The 14,735-nt window shown below is 51.2% G+C and overlaps 3 protein-coding genes across 3 annotated transcripts; 2 read left to right on the forward strand and 1 right to left on the reverse strand.

The window, feature by feature from the left end:
• Positions 1-807: 807 nt before the first annotated feature.
• Asppvi_006920 (uncharacterized protein) lies at positions 808-4,404 on the forward strand (the record flags this gene model as incomplete). Its single annotated transcript, XM_043302815.1, has 2 exons — positions 808-1,022; positions 1,104-4,404. 2 exons carry the CDS (start codon positions 808-810, stop codon positions 4,402-4,404), a joined length of 3,516 nt encoding a protein of 1,171 aa, XP_043158750.1.
• Positions 4,405-5,008: 604 nt separating this feature from the next.
• On the reverse strand, positions 5,009-8,298 carry Asppvi_006921 (palmitoyl-protein thioesterase family protein; the record flags this gene model as incomplete). The annotated part of the gene is made up of 3 exons (XM_043302816.1): positions 5,009-6,022; positions 7,155-7,985; positions 8,086-8,298. 3 exons carry the CDS (start codon positions 8,296-8,298, stop codon positions 5,009-5,011), a joined length of 2,058 nt encoding a protein of 685 aa, XP_043158751.1.
• Positions 8,299-12,456: 4,158 nt separating this feature from the next.
• Positions 12,457-14,326, forward strand: Asppvi_006922 (putative C2H2 finger domain protein; the record flags this gene model as incomplete). Its single annotated transcript, XM_043302817.1, has 3 exons — positions 12,457-13,307; positions 13,361-13,636; positions 13,693-14,326. The coding sequence occupies 3 exons, from the start codon at positions 12,457-12,459 to the stop codon at positions 14,324-14,326; spliced, it is 1,761 nt and encodes a 586-aa protein (XP_043158752.1).
• Positions 14,327-14,735: the final 409 nt, after the last annotated feature.

Genomic DNA, 14,735 nt, shown 5'->3' on the forward strand with positions numbered 1-14,735 from the left:
TGGCTACAGTTGAATCTTTGGATTGTACGATGTCTCCAGAATGGCATAGTGTCTTTATTCTTATCCAAACCAGCCAGTCATCGATAGCTACGTAGTCCACGGCCGTGTCTGATCAGCTCAGTCCTGGTGAAAGCATGCCATTAACTGCGAAAAGGTATTATTAACAAGGACGTAATTCTATTCTCATCCCAGTACATTCAACTAATTTTGTGACCCCTTACCTCACCTCGATTGATCTTGATTGCACACCCTGCGCGAGGCTGGTGCGGCCAACGGCGAAGATTCCCAGCTTTCCCCAGCCTTAACTCCGTGCGCGACCCAACGGTACTGTACCTCTCAAAAAGTAACCTGGAAAAACACCCAAGACCAAATCTCACTCCTCCTGCGTCATTCTCCAACACTCGGATCTCGCACTCCTCTCATCATCTCTTGTGCAGACGGGCTCCCAGGCACAAGCAAAATTCTTGAATATACACTCCGATGGATTAACCCCGCGTTTGGTGTTTATACCGACCGGTTCTCCTTTTCTCTGCTCCGGCCCTTCTGCCAATCTTCCCACTGGTTTCTGTAAGCTTGTGCGGAGAGCAGTGCAGCGACCTCGTCCACCCCTGATCGGCCGACTTGCATATCCATGACATAAAAGACAGCACATTACTTATCCAGCTCTACTTTGAACTTCCGTCTCTAGGTAGTGGCCACTCTTTTCGCTCCTTCAGATCGCGTACGGCGTTGTTGACCACCGGTCAACCGCTCCCTCTTATTGCCATACAAGTACCTCATAATTCAATTCTGCAGCCATCTCTTTCAATGGAGAGCGTGCGCCAGTCATGTCGGCCTAAACACCAGGTCTTGGTCCTCAAATGCTACCCACAATATCAGAAAGGAGTCCAGGATGTGAAACCAAATTCTAGTGAACTCTCTTATCTACTATACTATGTGAGCACACGCCGGAGCAAGCTGACCAAGGTCGGCGCCTTTCTGGAGAAAAGGGCAGCTCGGGATGTCTGGCGGAACAAGTTAGGGTGAGTCTAAAGCGGGCTTGCTAACAGTTATCAACCATCGCGGTCGCAATTTCCCCTGACTGATTTTGGTATTCTACATAGGAATGTACAGGTAACGCTCCAAATCCTCACGGCGCTCATCGAGAAAGTCCCCCGCGATCTTCCTATTTATGCCCGATCTGTGATGACCGTCCTCGAAACCGTCCTACGCTCTGGAGATCTTTCCATGGTTGAAGAGTCGATATCAACGTTCGAGACGTTCTGTCAGCATCAGGATATGGCCGCGCTATCTGCTGAACAGGATTTTGTCAGTCAATACCGGGAAGTCGTGCGGACGTATGCAGATTTCGCAGGCCAGTCCAAGTCCGTTTCTCAATTGAAGACTGTACCGACTGGTCCGATGGTAATACGTTGGAGGACCGCGGGATTGCGAGCGATCAAAGGTGTGGTTAGTTCCGAAGCAGGTCTCGCAGCGGATGGCGGAGATTCACTGAGGATCCTTCTCCCGGTCATTCTGGAATGTCTTTACAATGGTGACGAGAGCCTGCTGCTGTCCCTCGAGCTCCGGCTGCACGAGTCGGAGAAGAACGAGCCGGCGCTTGGTCGACGACGGCGGGTCAGTACTGCAACCGTGCAGACAGTTGACGCGGTGGATGCAGATCCTGCATTGGCGTCACAGTCTGCGGCCGACGTTGACAGGCAGGCGGACATGGACATGCGTTTGCTTGCTCTCCGTTGCTTGGAACGCATAGTCGTGACCGGGAGCAGCCGTGGTCAGATCCGCGTCGCTACGAAAGTGGTGCTACAATTCATCCTGAGCAACGGCCCATTATCCGAAGGTGGCAATAGACCTATGCATATGGATTCGACGGGCGGCTGGGCTACGTCTTTAGTAGAACTCGTCGCCAAGTGGTGTCCCGTTCAAGTCCGTTTCATCATCTTGGTTTCGGCAATGGAGATGTTGCTCGAGGGCCAGCCCACAGAAGAGACCCTGCGACGCTCGTACGCCCTGATATACTTGATCGACTGGTTGCTCAAATCCCCTGTAAACATGATAGGTCTTAGTGTTATTGACATTCTGTTGGGTCTGATGCAATTCATGTCGACCCTCTTATCGCACCCAGCCAGCGCGAAGTCTGCGGAAGAAGGACTGGACGAGAAGTCGAACGATCACAACGTGGTTTTGTCCGCTGAGAAATTGGAGGCGCTTGCGCTACTTCAGAGGACTATCGGAGACCTCACGACACATATTTACTACGGTGATCAGGTTGTCGATATGGTCAGGACGATCCTGACTCACGTGAAGCCATCCATCGACAATAAACTCTCACCTGCCGCGGCCTTAGCGAATCAGTCAGATAATACGGAGGGTAGTACTAATTCAGCTGGGTTCTCTGGAGAGGTGAATGCGGCGGCCTTCTCGCTGCCTATTGCAAAAGTGACAGCGCTTAAGGCGATCAAGGATATTCTCTCAGTAGCCAATTCGAACAGACATACAGCCGCTGGCGTGGAGACTCGGAACCCTGTGGGCATACATGCCTGGGAAGGAACACAGTGGCTTTTGCGTGAACCTGACAGGGAGATTCGCCTCGCGTATATCGATGCCTTCCTCACATGGTTGACGTTGGAAACGACTCAGGACGATATCAGGGCTAGATCCGGGCCAGTGAAGGGAACAGGCACCCTCCCAAGACGTGAATCGCCGGAAGTCACTGAGAAGGCTGACAAGCGACCCTTTAACGTGAGTCAGAGGGAGAAAGTCATCATAGCGGCTCAGTTGAACTTCCTCCGACTGTTCCACTTGACCATATACGATATTGCGCTCGACTGCCCTACAGATGAGTCCGAGATTCTCCTACTTCATCTCCTTCTCACAAGCCTTGTGGAACGACTCGGGGTCAATGCCGTCAGATTTGGGCTGCCCATGGTCCTAAAGCTTCAAGAGGATTTGGAATCTGTGCAGTCCTTGCGTTCTCCAACTGCCAAGGTCAACATCGGAAGCTTGGTCCATGCATATCTGTGGGCGATGTGCGAAAAGTTTGAGTTGGAGAGCTACAGAGTTAGCAATACGATTAGGATAGAGATTGACAGGCGGAAGCAAAATGGCCTTTGGCTCGACAGGGTGCGTATACCTGCCATTCGTATCGACGATATCATCGAATCGAGTGAGAAGTCTCAATGCAACGGCGATGCCGTGGTGCAAGGCCAGCTCATCCCTTTCAAGGCCGGTATTGAGGAACTTGTCAACAGAATTGAGGAGGTTTATAATTCCTCCATGACCTCACCCGCTCACAGCCCTCCGGCATCACCCGGACACAACTATGCTCTTCCCCTCCTGGGACATGGAGCCGCGACAGCTAATTCTTTCAAGTGCAATTTGCCGTCATCTGTCAAAGAGCAAATGCTTTCACCATGGTCCAGAGAGGCTTGTCTAGCGGCCGCTGAGAAGGAGAAAGCAGAGGCCATGTCTATCAACGGATCAAGACATGGTACACTAGGGTTGCGTAACTACGCCACCCTGAATGGCGCCGGTAATAGCTCTCATTCCATTGCTACGTCGGCGCATCAGGGCGCCTTCGGTGCTGCAGCAGGTCTACAACATCTCCGACGCACGAGCATACCTGACTCGCAGGGTACACCTGTCAACGGCTCGGGCAGAGAGTCACCAGTGCGCGTCAACGAACTGAGGCGGGCTCTTTCTGTGAATGTGGAGGGTAATGCTCGCCGGTTGAGCCCACTCCGCGGGCGGCTGGGTGCTTCAAATGGCAGTATTGTCTCCTCGAGTAGTGAGAGCATGGTCAGTGGCTTTTCGTTGTCTGAATATGATCCGGATGGCAACTCAATCAGACCACAGTCCATTCGGGATGGTCGATTGTCCACCAACGGAGACGGCATGGAAACCCCCAAAGCCTCTTCCATTGCTGTTAACGGCGGCCAGCCTCGACAATCTTCATTGTCGTACAACTTGCAGTCTGATGGCATTCCTCCGGTGCCGCCGATCCCGCCATCTATAAGTCTCCCCGGAGGGCTTTCAAACGGCGCTCAGCGTTCATTCGCGAATGGCGAGCGACCCTCGACCGCTCCCGGGCCCCGTCAGGTTTTCACCAACGGGAACCAAGGGGCATTCTCTGGGGATAACGAGAGAACCCTGAGCAGACACAAGAGCCGTTCCAGCACTGGTCTTGCGGCCGCAGCTAATTCTGAGAAAGCTTCCTATGTGGCTGACGGAGGTCCTGCAGACGCTGCCTTGCGTCGTGACGTGCAGAACCTCATCAACGGATTTCTGTCGCCGATGGATGCCGAGTTGCGGCACGGTGGTACCAATGCCCCTGGCCGGAGAGCCAGAAGCACGCACGGTGGCAGAAGGAGGGCGACTGGAGGAATTGGACGCCCTCCTTATTAGGCCTCCTATTTCATTCAACATGATGACTGTTAATCCTCTTGCACAACCCTTCTACTCTTCCCTCGGCGTTCGGGCCCCTCGACACCCCCCTCTACTATGCCGCCTAGCATGCATATAATCTTATACCTTTGTCTGATTCTCCGAACTCCATTGCCATACCACCCCCTTTCTCCAAAACTTTCTCTTCTGAACCCTTTTTTAATCTACTAGGCGATTTGTCTTGTCTATCTTGGCTCCGTTAGGGCACATTCGTGTATCATGTATCGACATCTGCTCATAGAGTTTGCTGGCTTCGAGTACCCCCGTTACTTTTCTCTACTCCTTGTTCTTTCAGCGCCGGGTCACAGAACATACCATGGTTGGGTAGCTCAGCCGGCCCATTTATTGTCTCTTGTGAATAGGCGGGAATGGCATCTTGTATGTATGTACATTTATCGGGAAATATACATATTTGCAAGTCTTCTGAATGATGTAAATGAGCAACTGTCAGGGAAGTCTGGGTATATATAACTACAAACATCGATGCTTCACAGCCACGTCAACGCGATTAATCCAATGCAGAGAAGGCAGAAAATCAACAGAGCATATAGTAAACCCGCTCAGTCTACAAGCCAGTCTGCTTGAGCAGAGCATTATCCGGAGGGAGCTCCACCTCGACTGGCCCAAAATACTCCTTGAAGACCTTCTCCAGGGTCTCTTCAGCTAGCTGCATGTGACCACCGGGAACAGTCCTAAAGTCCAGCTTTCCCTGTTCATCCAGCGCCTTCAACCCCAGCCAATCCTCCTTATACAACCGCCTCTTGTTAAGCGGCGTCACCTCGCCCGTCGTGCTGTTCGCCTCTGCAAACCACGCACTTTCCTTCGGATTCACCATCGTATCATCCTCAAACATGTACATCGCAAAGCGATTCAACCCCCGCAGGTTCTCAGCGTACCTCTCATTCTTCAGCACGCGCTCGTTATTGATATCCGCAAGGAAATTGCTGTGCTCGAGGTACGCGTCCAGCTCCTCCGGATCGCGGAAGTACTGCGCAGGCACGAACCGCGACTGCGCGAGACTCGACCACCGGCCCGCACGCAGCAGCGCCTCCGCGCCCCGGCAGATCCAGTCGCTCCACGCGCACTCCTGGAACTCGGCGATCCCGTTGTGCTGGCTGCCGAAGGTGACGAGGTTGCGGACGGGCGGGTCGTTGCAGCGCTCCACGTACCCGCGCAGGAACTGGCCGCCTTGCGAGAAGCCCAGCGCGTTGACGGCAGGGGCGGTCGAGAGGATCGGATCCGCGCGGAGCTGGTCGCAGACGAGGGCGATTTGCTCGGTGACGTTGCCGAGGAAGGTGGCCTGGCGGTCGGCGCTGGCGGTGTCGCCCAGGTGGATGAGGTGGACGTAGGTTCCAGGGTTTGTGGACTCGGCGAGCGCGGCGACTTCTTTCATGCCGTCGCGCTGGAAGTCATCGCCGAGGCCGTGCCAGATTATTAGGGGGAGAGGGGTGAGGTCTGTTTCATGGGGGCGGAGGGGGGATGCAGCGGAGAGGATGGGGAGGGTGAGGGGGAGGAGGCTGGTTAGGTAGTGCATGGATATGTGGCTATGTGTTCTCAGTTTGATGCAGTAATGCTCTGCCTATAGTTTCTTGATGAAAGAGGGCAATATGATGATGGACTGTCAATGCAGGTATGAGGTGGTTGGAAGCTGAGGCAGCAGTGGAAGCTGTCCGCTATCGGTCACGTTACGGTCTTATCACCCGAAAAAGGGAAAGTAGGGCAGCACTGCAGGGCAAATTCGCGCGAGCATGTGACCATCTATTTCTCGTCTTCTGTACGAGGTAACCAKGCTCAATGCGATTAGCATGTTTCAACTGATTCTATGATGTATTTCTATAGTATGTGGTCTGTTTCACTGACAGTAGGTGCTGTGCCGCATTGTTCAAGTCACCCAACTATTCTAGGATATATACATGTATATCAGTGATCTCCGTATAACAACAGAGGATCAGGCGAGGATGAGGTGAGTAAACGTTGTGCGACAATATCTGTCATTTCTTGCTTGAATATTTTGGGCGATGGTTCTATCTGAGCTCCGTGCTCATTCTGTTCCGGAGTACAACTTTCGATTTCTGGATATAACCCTGAGGTGGTTGGGGTTGCATTTCTGTCAGCACGGGCTACAGAGAAGCTGCGCACGGATCCAGGGTCGCTGTTGCTAAAAATTGGAGTTCTAGTGTAGATTCTGTCAATTATATTGGCTCGTTCGTCATCCTCAATACCTGTATGACTGACCCGTGATGAGCCTCGGGTTTCCGTCCGATTGTCCGGACTTTGGCTGGCAAATTCATAGATGGATGTTGCGAGACTGTCAGTTAACGAAATGATTTCCGGCTCCTTGACTGCAGACTTCCACGGAGGCGACATCCTGTTTGTTGTTCTATCACTTGCTTGATCCGCTGCAACATCTACAGGTTGCCCGAAGATCACCATCGGTGATGTATACGTCCAATCCGTGAATTTCCACAGGCAGTGTCTGTCCGAATAACTGACCAGAATGGAAGAAAGGATTTGGCTTTCTGGCTCAATGGACGTCTTATACTGCATCTTGGCTCGGGAAGCCATCCAGATGGTGACTGTGTGGCTGCCGCTGCATGTTCATGTTCATGATGACCGGATGATTGATCGAGGGAGAGTGAATATTTCGAGGACCATGAAAAAGGACCCTGTTCAAGCTGCGGGTCTCGATGGCGGTCTGGAAATGTTCTTACCATTATCCCATCGTTCGAGCATCTTTCCTTCTCGGCAGCTATCTGATCGTCAATGGTGAAGCGATTTTGGATGATTGACACGGATGAGTCATGGATTTTGTTGCTGTCACGGTACCTCAAGGCCGTCGAGCTTGACGCCCCAAAATCCTGACCTGGAAACTGGGGTGTCTGGATCAAACCACTGTCGTTCCTGCTGGATGATATCCGATGCGCAATGACGGCTTCTGAGAGACGAGATCGTGGGGTGATAACAGAACGTATGGACGACTTAGGGTCTCCTGATTTCTTCTGACAATATAATGGTCTGTCATCCGAGTCTTCGCTTACGCTCCATGCCCTGGCATCATTGTGGGGTTGCACTGACGCACCCCAGCCTTGGTCGGGACCGCCTGATACATCTCTATCAAGGAGCATTGGTTGTGAGGAGAAGTTCTCGTGACGCTCTTTGGCAAAGTCTCCGCCAGCATGGCACCGCCGTCCATTGATCTTAATCTCTAAACCCTCAATCCCAAGTCGATCCGACGATATATCCTGTCGTGGAGCCCTGCGAGACTTGGTAAATTCAGATGGCACAGCCCTGTGTTCCATGGTAGCTAATCTCGTTCGGTCAGCGTCAGTTAATCTTCGTCTTTTGCCAAAGTGCTCGACCTCTTCGACTGGTGTGAACGAGATCTTGAGAGGCCGCGCAGCTCCGACAGCAGCCCAGTCTGTTGTTTCTAGTAATTGGCGCTTGATATGTTCTATGCGATCGGGCGGCTGTGAGTTATTCACTTGCTCAGAACAGATTGAGGAATCCCTAGCCAGCCGTGCCAGTGGGGAATTAACTGTAGCCTATTAAAACACACAATTTAGCTGCAGATCCAGAGGATGGACATTCTCTCATCCGTTATGGAGCCACATAATCGTCGGGTTCGAGGACCCAGAATCGTACCTGACTAGCCAATCCATGCCTTTGAGCCTCGTCTCCCGTGGACTTTGGCTGAAGCGATGCCCCAAAAGTCGCGAATTCAATGAGTGATGGAGGCTGTTGAGAATCTCTTGCGCTCCTCAGTCTTGATTTTGCAAACTTCTGCTTCTGATTCCTAGCAAGATTACTGGAGCGATTGTTCGAATGCCGTTGCAAGCGACCCCCCGTCCAGTTCATTGCAATATGTGGCACGTAGATGAGCAGAGACGACAGTCCAGAGATAATTGTTGAAGCTCTGAATAGGTGTTTTGAGAGCGTACCAGATTTCCAGACCGTCATGTGATAGCGGAACGCAGTTCAACTTGCTCATTAAAGTTTCCAATACCATTTTGCCAGACTGATCGTATTCAAGTATGCGGTAGACAGTAATATTGTTAGCTAACTGATACGAGCAGACCCTACATAGTCCAAAGACGCAAATCGCAACAACCCTACTCCGTATGGTGGACGTCTAAGTGGATATGGTTCCCAAATCGCAGTGACATTGCGGGACTGTTGCAGCAGCTGCGTGTCATGGCCTTCTGCAATCGTGCAAGTCAAAAGTGTACTGTCTGCTTCACTGCAATTGTTGCCCAAATGACTTGCAGCGAAGCGGAAGCTAAACGGAGTCGATCCATCGCGACTTTCATGACGGGAAGTTGAGCACCAAGTAAGGGGCCTTGAAGCTAACGGCCCGTCGTCGTTGGTCCCAGATGAATGGTTAGGCTATTACTTGCATGCAAGACTCCATCGCCTGTACAGATGCTGAGCTGGAGGTGAAGGTTGGTACCTGACTCTGTCTATTGGGATTGGGCATGTATCGTTGTATGAACAAAAAGGTCTTATCTACCTAGTGCCGTTAAGCTTTCTGAGGGCTTCCCAAAGCTATTTCCGTAAGTTTCCGTCTTCGCCGGGCTCGCCCAAAGAAATCCTCTGAAGGGAGCGGGCCGTCCCGGAAGACGGTTCTTGAACAGTACGAGAACCAAGGTCACGCAAAGCCACCAAGTCCCTACATTTACGAAGCTTATGGAGGCCCGGATTAACTAATAGAGGGCTAAGCAAACAGTGCAAAATATCACGTGATAACTCGCTTCTCAAAACCGAGTCTTCGCACAGAGCGAAGAAAGTTCCCTTCTTACTCCGTACATGGTCCAACATCAACCTCAACAATCTCAAGGACGCTTGTGGCATCTACCAGCCCAATGGATGGCGACAAGATTGCCCTATAGCTACTCGGCCTGTGCCCAGATGCAGGCACAGTCGTTTGTACTTACACTGCTCAGAAATCGGGTTATATCGGTGCCTGCCTTCTGACGACTCAGCGTCCAAATGACAAGGTAAGCGCTTTTTTTTATTTTTTTTTTATTTTTTATTTTTTATTTTCAATAAACCAATTTTCCTTTCCATGAGAATTGTCTCGAGAGTGCCCCCACTATGTTCTCCCTCAATTTGAGCTGGACGGGATGATGCAAGGACCTATTGTGTCCTTCACATGATGATCACCATTACCAATAAGCATAGTTCAACTGAAATCTTCGGATTGCTGAACGACAACCTTCTACCATCTTTCACCCCTATCTGATAAATCTCCCGTCTGCGCTGCTCAATACTGTTCCTGTTCTCAAGAGAGAGTTATTTTTGATGAGTTGCTAATAATTCTCATCAACAGACACGAAAATAAAAATTGTAGATAAAAATGAAGGGCTAGGCTCCCTCCGACTTCAGTGTCCTCATGCATTGCTGCCCAACCTGGACCGACTACGCTGCAGCCCAAACCAGTAGGAAGTGGATTCTCTAATCTGACGATGCACGGTCGTAGATAAATGCACTCTGCTCACCCTTCCAATATCCTGTTTGCGCTCTCTGACAGCGGTTTTGATGTTTCTTCGCAGGCTGAGCAGCCTCAGCAGCAAATGACTGGACATAGTGAGACTGCATGAGGGGTGAAACTGCCAACTACTCCCTGGTTACCTGCAGTGGAAGATAGTTATCCTAGTTCCCCGATGCGTAGGAGAATTTGACGTGTTGCCGTCTCGTCCAAACGATGAGTTTCTGACATTTTGGCGATGTTCACGAGGGAAAGCGGGGCACAAGGGGGCAGCGGATAGTCATGGCTGATCAGCGTGTTCCATCAGCCGCCGGTCACTGGCTGTGGGCTGATCAGGGACGGCACCAGCGACTATTCACAATGCCGTATCCTCTCGCTTGTGGGCTTGTGGGCTTGTGACCTTGGCGCTGGTTCTGACTCTCCCTCTCGCATGAGTCGCATCATATTAATTCTATGATCTTTTGCTCTATATGAGGCGGGCTGAGGGAAATCTTGGAAGGCTCCCGCAATCTCTCACCCTGCACGAGGATGAATGGCGGGAGACGCTCTCATCCAATCGACACCGTAGTGCGTCATGTTTGTTCGAGAAGGAATCGGCGGATGATGCAAGTCCGCAGCCCTGCGACTGGCACATAGCCAATAGGAGCAGCCACCACAAATGGAGCAGGCCTTTTAAACTTCCGCTTCACCGCTACATATTGAATTTCCGAATATCCCAGTAATAATAATGCGAAAATTACTCCGAAATAACGACGAGTGAACGAGAAAGAAATATGATACATCCACTTCTGGAGACGCGAGTGTCTCTGCCACGTCGAAAACTGTAATGATTGACAGTCGAAAGGGGGAACTATTGGCAGATGGCACCACCGTCGTCACCACTTGGCGCTGCGCCAGCTGCATCCGAAATCACCGCACTCTTCTTGCAGGATCGAATCATCGGCCTCGATAGTGCCAGTGAGGCAGTTGGCTGCTGCAGAATCCCAGGCCGGCCTCACGCTTGGACGGTCTTTTCGTTCCTTTTGCCCACTTTGCTTGCCCCTCTCCTGATCGCGCCTCCTGAGTCCTGAACGGGACGAGGTCTAAAAAGGCCGTTGATCCCCCCTCGACCCAAATCTTCTTGATCTTCTCTTTTCTGATCTCATCATCCTCATCTCCAGCTTCAGACTTGGCAGCCGACTTCCTTTTTGATACCCCAGGCTTTCAAGAAACTGCATATCTCTTCTCTGATTCGCCGTCAAATCGACTCTTACATCAGCTACCTAGTTCATACAATACTGCCAATCTCGCTTTGAAGGCTTAATTGTTCTCGTCTTCGTTCTTCTCTCCAATACTGCGCAAGCTTCCAAACCCTGGATCTTGGAAAGAAGAAAACCATTACCCTGGCTTCAAACAACCCAGACTGCCTTTTGGAATACATACCACCGCCCGGATAGGATCTGCTTTCACTGTTGTTTCTGTTTTTGTCCTTACTCCCAGGCTTTAGTCTGAAAAAATCATCGACAGATAACAGGTAGACCCCTCAATTGTTTCCTTGTTGTTCCCTTTTCTTTATTTTCTTTTCTTTTTCTTCCCTTTGACCTGGCCACTGCGACAAATCTGGACCGCTTTCACAACTACATGCCTGGCCGACTTGGGCTTCCTGGACTCCCGGACTTTAGTTTTCCTGCTGGATTTCACTGTCACTTGACAGTTTCTTGAATAATGACTCCACTGGACTACAAACGTCTCTACAGCAGCCGCTGTCAGACTGGACACTCAAGTGTTGCTTAATGTTGCACACTTGCACATCACTTTGCCATGGACTTCATCGTTTTCTTTGCCCTGCCATGGACTTCTCACTTCAATCCTGGAGCGAGACTTGGATTTTAAGCTTACCACGGGGTCTTCACCTTTGCCTTGGAGAACTTCACTGGACTTTGCCTGCCTTACCTGCCTGGGATAACTTGAAATAATGCTTCTATGAACTCCGTTCTTTGGACCTCTGGATCTCTGAATAGTGCCTAAGGAATCACATACTCTTGAGAGTCGACTTACATGGGACCATCATTTCACCTGAATCCTGGATTTACCCGATCTCAAATCATTGTAGTCTCAACCAAGGCTTCCTCTGGATAACAGCACCGACATAACAGGCCTCCCGCAGGATATATCCGACGACGTGTAGCGTTAGCTGAACGTTGTTCCCTTGACTTGCATCTGTCGACCTTTTCACTCTTCTCACTGACCATGATCATCACGCCGGTACAACAACTTTCGCCTTAAGCGGACTCGCCATCGACCCTTACCAGGTGCCTTGTTCTGACGATCTTTCTACGGCCGACTTCCCAGCAACATGTGCAAAAGAGCTAAACTGGCGCTTCAGGACAACGACTGGATCTTTAGGATGGACTCTCAATTTCTATTTTATATGCAATGTGTTATACTATAACATTCGTGAATGAAGGTGGATTACTGACTTCAATTGTCTTTCAGTCTAGTGCTTGTCTTTGATTGCTTTCCAGTCATAGCTGGACCTATAAAACACAATGTCTTGCAGTGTCAAGAATGACCCCGAGCGGGTTTCTCTGTCCCAGTCAGCTTTGCAAAACATGGACCAGATCTCTCAGACCAGGCAGACCCAAGGAATCTCAAATACGGCCCCCAGAATGATCCAGGATGATGAACTCTCAAGCCAGGATAACTTCTCATTGTGCTCCAGTACACATCATGGCCATGGAACCCCTCACGACCTGAAATGGGCTTTGCATGATGCCGATGCATTTGACCACAGTGTTATCTCATCGAGCAAACCAGAAACTCCTGAGGTGCAAATGCTTTCCTTCTCCTTGTCTCAGCAGCTTTTGCCTACCACTGTGGGACCAAGCGATGTTATCTACCAGTCAGGATCCGATTTCCAGGATATTGGGGACCATCATGACCTGGATTTCTCGCACGCACATGACTTCAGTCATTATTCTTCCCTTGTGGATTTTGCCGCATATGATAATGATACCTGTGGCCAGAATGGGACCCAGCCGTGCACCCCTGATGATGCTCTTTCCGTTGGACACAGTTCTCATGCTGAAGATTGCCACATGGTCACCACCAATGAATGGAATTCCATTCTAGCAGACACCAGAAACTACCACCCCTCTTCCCTGGATCACCTCCCAAGCAATCTTTTCCAGCCAATGCCTGTTTCTCCCCCTTTGACCGAAGCAAGCAATGATGTCTCCGTGGCCACCTCTTGCTCCCACTCAGGATACCCAACTTTTATGACCCACGAAGAAGCCATGTTGAAGGATGTCACTGCCACGCCACTTGGGACTCAGGGCATTAACTTGGGAGATCCTCTCTTCCCCCTCACGCCGCCTCTTAGTGAGCAGGATCCAAACAGGTGAGAACTTCTGCATGATGTTTGATCTAAAGCAAATATTGATTCGTTTGCAGAACCATCAGGCCTACCAAGAATGCTCGCAGACCTGCTTTGCAGACATCGTCTCCATCATCCCAGGCCCAGGTCAAGCAAGAACAGGAATTCTTCCCACCCCTACCTGCCAGGGAACCCTCTCGGCAGAGGTCCAAGGAGAACACAGATCTGCGGAATCCTCGCGACCACCCATATTATTCCTACCCCACCCACAGTGACGGGAAATATTACTGCCCTTTCGCCAATGGAGAGAAACCTTGCAATCACCCCCCAACCACGCAAAAATGCGCTTACCAGTGAGTGTGAACCGGCTATTTTGTTCTAATGTTCATATCGCTGATAAATCAAACAGCAAATACCTTGATTCCCACCTGAAGCCCTACCGTTGCAAGGTCCCTGCCTGCATGGAGGCTCAGCTGCAGTTCTCATCCAATGCCTGTCTGTTCCGCCACGAGCGCGAGGCCCACGGATTCCACGGTCACGGTGATAACCCTCACCTTTGCCTGTTCGAAGGATGCGACAGATCTGTGCCTGGATATGGATTCCCGCGTAGATGGAACCTCTTTGACCACATGCGTCGTGTCCACGACTACGCCTCTTCCGAGAGACCTAGCTCTCCGGAACACTCTCCCTCTGGCGTTGCCGCTCCTAAAAAGAAGGAGGCAAGCGGACGCAAGCGGAGAGTCACTGGTACATCTGGTGCGCAGACAATGAAGCGGACGAGATCCACGCACTCTCAGACCAGCACCTTGAAGGCTCTCCAGCAGACCGCAAGCCACCACAGTCAGAGGCTCCAGAATGCGGAGAGGAACTACTACAACTGCCGCGCGCGCTTGCTCGAGGAACTCAGCAACATCACCCCTCAGGATTCCTCCATGCATGACAAGGTCAATGCCAGCCTCCAGGAATTGATCACTCTGGGACTGAACTACCGCCACATCGAAGCCAGCCAGACTTCTTCCCTTTCCAACGGACATCCTGCGTGAATGCACTCTGGTTTTGAGTTCCTTCTTTCTTGACTTCTTTCCCTCTGAGGACTCCTTGTCGGAGATCAATGGTCTATCTTGACCTCTCATTGCCCAGGAGGCAGGTCCCATGCATGGAAAAATCACAGACACGTCCCGGAAAGCTTTCCATCCTGGCCATTGGATTTGCTGTTTGTGTCCCAAGGATTTTCTTCCACGCTCAAGAGTTTTCGCAGTGCTCGCCATACCTCCATCGGTGTCGGAGCGTCCTGCTTTGAGAGCTCTTCCTTTGAACAGACTACTGGACGCATATCGGACCAGTTTACGACCGCAGCGTCAATCTTGCTGACGCGCGGCTGTCTCGTCACAGGCCCAACGGCCGGCTTCCTCGGGAGCCAGAGCCGAAGATGACCCAGGTCATCGGGGGAGA

This window comes from Aspergillus pseudoviridinutans (genome assembly GCF_018340605.1).
Source record: "Aspergillus pseudoviridinutans IFM 55266 DNA, scaffold_4, whole genome shotgun sequence".
NCBI classification, from domain to species: domain Eukaryota; kingdom Fungi; phylum Ascomycota; class Eurotiomycetes; order Eurotiales; family Aspergillaceae; genus Aspergillus; species Aspergillus pseudoviridinutans.